This window comes from Crocodylus porosus, unplaced genomic scaffold, assembly GCF_001723895.1.
Source record: "Crocodylus porosus isolate Cpor-Errol unplaced genomic scaffold, CroPor_comp1, whole genome shotgun sequence".
In the NCBI taxonomy this organism is placed as follows: domain Eukaryota; kingdom Metazoa; phylum Chordata; order Crocodylia; family Crocodylidae; genus Crocodylus; species Crocodylus porosus.
In genome coordinates, this window is record NW_017728927.1 from 14,764,125 (window position 1) to 14,768,723 (window position 4,599).

The window sequence follows — 4,599 nt, forward strand, 5'->3', positions numbered from 1 at the left end:
ACACCGACCACGAGCTGATCACTTTCACCATCCACTGTAAAGCTGGCAAGTCAGTCAGCAACACGGAAGTCCTTGACTTCAGGAAAGCCAACTTTGACAAGCTCAGGAGGCTTGTCAGTGAGGCCCTAAGGGACCATGACCCCAGGGGAGGGGAGTTCAGGAAGAGTGGCTGCTCCGCAAGGGAGCGATCTTCCATGCACAAGCTAAGTCTATTCTATCTTGGATGAAAGGCAGCAAGAGGGCACAGCTGTCCCTCTGGCTCCCTAGGGATCTAGCAGACCTCCTGAGGCTAAAAAGAAAGGCCTACAAAGGATGGAGGATGGGATCCACCTCCAAGGAGGATTATTCTGGACTGGTCCAGTCCTGCAGGGAGCAAACATTCTGAGCGACAGCCAGCACGGGTTTGTTGTGGGTGGGTCTTGCTTGACCAATCTATGACCAGGTGACCTATCACCTGGACAAGGGAGAAGAGTTTGATGTCATATATCTTGGCTTCAAAAAAGGATCTGGTATCCCATGATCACCTCTTGGAAAAACTGGCCAATTGTGGCCTTGGGTCCACCACAATCCGCTGGCTGAAGAACTGGCTCCGTGGTCAGACCCAGAGCGTGGTAATTGATGGATATTAATTATCATGGTGCCCTGTGACCAGTGGGGTCCCCCAAAGCTCAGTCCTTGGACCCGTATTGTTCAACATCTTCATTAATGATGTGGACATCAGAGTCAGAAGCAGACTGGCCAAGTTCGCCGATGACACCAAACTCTGGGGCAAAGCATCCACACCAGAAGACAGGAGAGCGATCCAGGCTGACTTAGACAGGCTCAGCAAATGGGTGAATGAGAACCTGATGGTGTTTAATGCAGAAAAATGTAAGGTTCTCCACCTTGGGAGGAAAAACCTGCAGCAGCCTTATAGGCTCATCAGTGCTTTGCTGGCTAGCACTACGGGAGAAAGAGACTTGGGGGTCATCATTGACCACAAGATGAACACGAGCCTTCAATGTGACGCTGTGGCTAGTAAAACAAGCAAAACGCTGGCTTGCATCCATAGATGTTTCTCAAGTAAATCCCAGGACATCATTCTCCCTTTGTACTCGGCCTTGGGGAGGCCACAGCTGGAGTTACTGCATCCAGTTTTGGGCTCCACAATTCAAAAAGGATGTGGAGAAGCTTGAGAGAGTCCAGAGAAGAGCCACACGCATGATCAGAGGTCAGGAAAACAGACCTTACGACAACAGGCTGAGAGCTATGGGGCTCTTTAGCCTGGAAAAGCGCAGGCTCAGGGGTGATCTGATGGCCACCTATAAAGTTTATCAGGTGTGACCACCAGTTTGTGGGGGAATGTTTGTTCACCAGAGCGCCCCAAGGGGTGACCAGGTTGAATGGTTATAAACTACTGTAAGACTGTTTCAGGCTGGACATAAGGAAGAATTTCTTTACTGTCTGAGCCCCCAAGGTCTGGAATAGCCTGCCATTGGAGGTGGTTCAAGCACCTACATTGAACACCTTCAAGAGCAAATTTGGATGCTTAACTTGCTGGGATCCTATGACCCCAGCTGACTTCCTGCCCCTCAGGCAGGGGGCTGGACTCGATGATCTTCCAAGGTCCCTTCCAGCCCTAATGTTTATGAAATCTATGAAATGAGAAGGAAAAGAAACCGTGGGCTGGGTTTTTCCTCATGTATAATGCAAATTGCTGTTTTAGAACTAAGACCCAATTCTGAGTACTCCCTTGGACTTCAGGAGGGAACAGAAGCCAAGGATCCTATCATAAAACATATTCAAGACTATTCACGATGGGATCTTCCTCTAGAGTATTACAGATATTTAAATAGGCAAACTTACATTTCTAACCACATCGTTTTCTTCATCTGAACACACACGGTACAAGGTTCTAAGTAATAGCTCCATGTGCTGTGTAATGTGATCCTCTGCATGAAGCAATAATATATACAGAAGCTCAGATGATTTTATTCTTGTGCCTTCAACCCAGTCTGTCATATCATGACAGAGACCAGGAAGAATTTTGGAGAGGTTTCTGGTAACAAGCTCTCGACATCCCAATACTGGACGAACCACTAAGGAAAAAACAGAAGGAAATTTCAGCATCTGTTCTGCTGCAATGAGAAACTGACTTTAATACATGTTGCACAGAGCTCAACGCAGTTATTTGCAAATTTATTTACGTATGCTTGGAAAACTTCAATTGAGTGTACATGCTTTTACAACACAGGCAGAGAAGTTAAGAAAATAATTATCCAAAATGCGAGCTGTCAAACTCAAAGTGTACAATAATAAAAGCAAATCAAAACAATAACCACTTTCCTGTTGCTGCTATTATAACGGAGAAGCAGAAATCCCATTTTAAACATCAAAACAAAATAAAACAAGAACAAAACAAAGAAGAAAAACAAGACAAGCTAGACTTCTGAATACAAGCTTTGTGGTTTCCTCGCTCAAGCATAATTCGAGACAGTGAGCAGCAATATGGCTTTGAAATAGCATTAGAGACACAAGTGCAACCAACGAGCCAAATGTCTTTCATGTCCACTAAAGGAAAAGACTAAAATTGGATCAAGAAATTTCTAAAAATTGGAAAGACAGGTTAACAGCCAAGAATAACAACTCAAAACACTAGATGTAGAAGCCAGAAAAAAAAGGTCCTGGAACAGGAAGCTGACATACTTTTGAAAAATTGACAGCATTGTAAAAAAATACTGGAACACCTTGAAAAACAAGTGAGGAAAAGAAATATCTTACTCCTCGTGATCCCAACAGAACTGGGAGATGCAAGGAATGTGTCTCATTCATGGAAAAAAACAAAACACCCGAGTAAGAAAAAAAAATGCTGGGTTGGTGTGTGCATTAACGTGCACCAAAATACTAATATTTCATTCAAACCCTTTTCAGAAAAGGGTGTAAATTATCATTATCCTTATTTTACACAGGCTGGGGAGAACCTGATGGCCAGAGAAGCAACTTGTTCAGAGTCAGACAGTAGGTAAGTAAAGGGGTTTGGTCCCCGCATAGCTAACCCAGAACCTTACAGTGTGGACTATGGCGATACATTCAAGTGTAAACTTCTTTGGCAGCACGCTTTTTTGCACTTTTTGGAAGAAGCATGACATTATATTATTAAATCTGTATATATTTACATCATGTGAGGGAAGGAAAAGTCATCTGCCATAAAAATGTTTGCAACAACACCATTTATGATGTTTCTATACAGGCGTTAAAAACAAAAATTATTTATGCCGAGGTGCCACAGCAGAGAAGGAGCTGGGCAACGTGCCTACTTATTCCTTACCTGCTGATATATTATTCTTTCCTGAAAACTCCCAGAAAGCAAATTCTTTAATTATCTCAGGATATTTTCCCTTATCTGCCTGAATGGCTACAAATAAAAAAGCAGCTTAAACTAAACAACGTTCAAAGAATAAATGCCTATGAGGTACCTTCCTAAAGTGAAAATCTTTAAAACATTAAGACACTCATTACTGCCTCTTTTACCTATGGAAGAGAGCACTTGGGATTATGAAAATTGACAATGAATAGCAAAAGGTCAAACAGAGAAATCAGCTTGAGAAGACAAGCATGGAGTGGCATCCTATTTGACCTGAGGCAGAATATTTGTTAAGAATTCTCCCCATTCTTTTTCAACAGTTCCTTCATTTCAGATGTTCACATGCAGACATGTTATTCCTGTAGCTACCTGCTGTCAAATACTTCCCCCCCCTTGCTATAACTGTCTACACCTGTGTCCTAAGGCAATGATTGCTATTGCTCAATGGAAAGCCATTCAATTGTTAGAAAAGCAGAGTACTAGAGCAGCCTCCACTTTTTCTCTGACCTGCAATATCTGTCATCATGAGATCAAAGCACAAGGGTGCTGAGGTGTCAGGTTCATTAGCTCCCAAGTAGAAAGGGACTGTTAAGCAAAGTGTACAATAGCTCACAACAAAAAAGAAGGAATTTCTGGATGTTGAAATATAGATTTATAATGAATCATTCAATATACTAGATCTTTAAAAAAAATGATTTGAAGAGGGAATAAAAAGAGGAAAGTGTCAAAAGTACATCATCACAATTTTTAAAAAGTAAGGTATAAAGAAAAGAGTGCACAATAGCCATTCACATACAGACAAATACAGAAGACGTGATGAGACACCTTCATTCTTCACAGTAATCAAAGGCATTGTTATAAGCGTAAGACCCAGTGGATGATCAATCTTTTCTCTTTTTCATCCTGTACAACTAGTTACTATCAGGTGCAATTTGACAGTAAAAAATAAGTCTCTGGAAGTTGCATCTTAAAATAATTAACTTAGGACCCGAGTACAAAATCACCAGGTCATTTCCTTAGACCAGTCAGCAATTGTATGTAGATAATTGCACTGAAGATTTAATGGTAGAACATTAGCAGTCAAGATCCATGAAAAGGCAATACACCTGGGCACAGTTATGGTCTTCCCCAGCCTTGTGAAGCATGTTACTTCCTATGAATTTGTAACAGTGACTGGCTGATTAAGTGGTTCTCTTTCCTACCCATAAAAAATTCCATTAGAAGCAAGTACGACAACATGATGCATATAATTATTT

General features: G+C 41.8%; 1 protein-coding gene across 1 annotated transcript in view; it reads right to left on the minus strand.

Annotated features, from left to right (window-relative positions):
* The window catches only part of DNAAF5 (dynein axonemal assembly factor 5), a 49,445-nt gene that overhangs the window by 31,902 nt on the left and 12,944 nt on the right, over positions 1-4,599 (minus strand). The window contains exon 5 of the mRNA XM_019542089.1: positions 1,846-2,078. Within this exon, the coding sequence (XP_019397634.1) occupies positions 1,846-2,078 (233 nt within the window). The remainder of the gene's footprint in view (positions 1-1,845; positions 2,079-4,599) is intronic.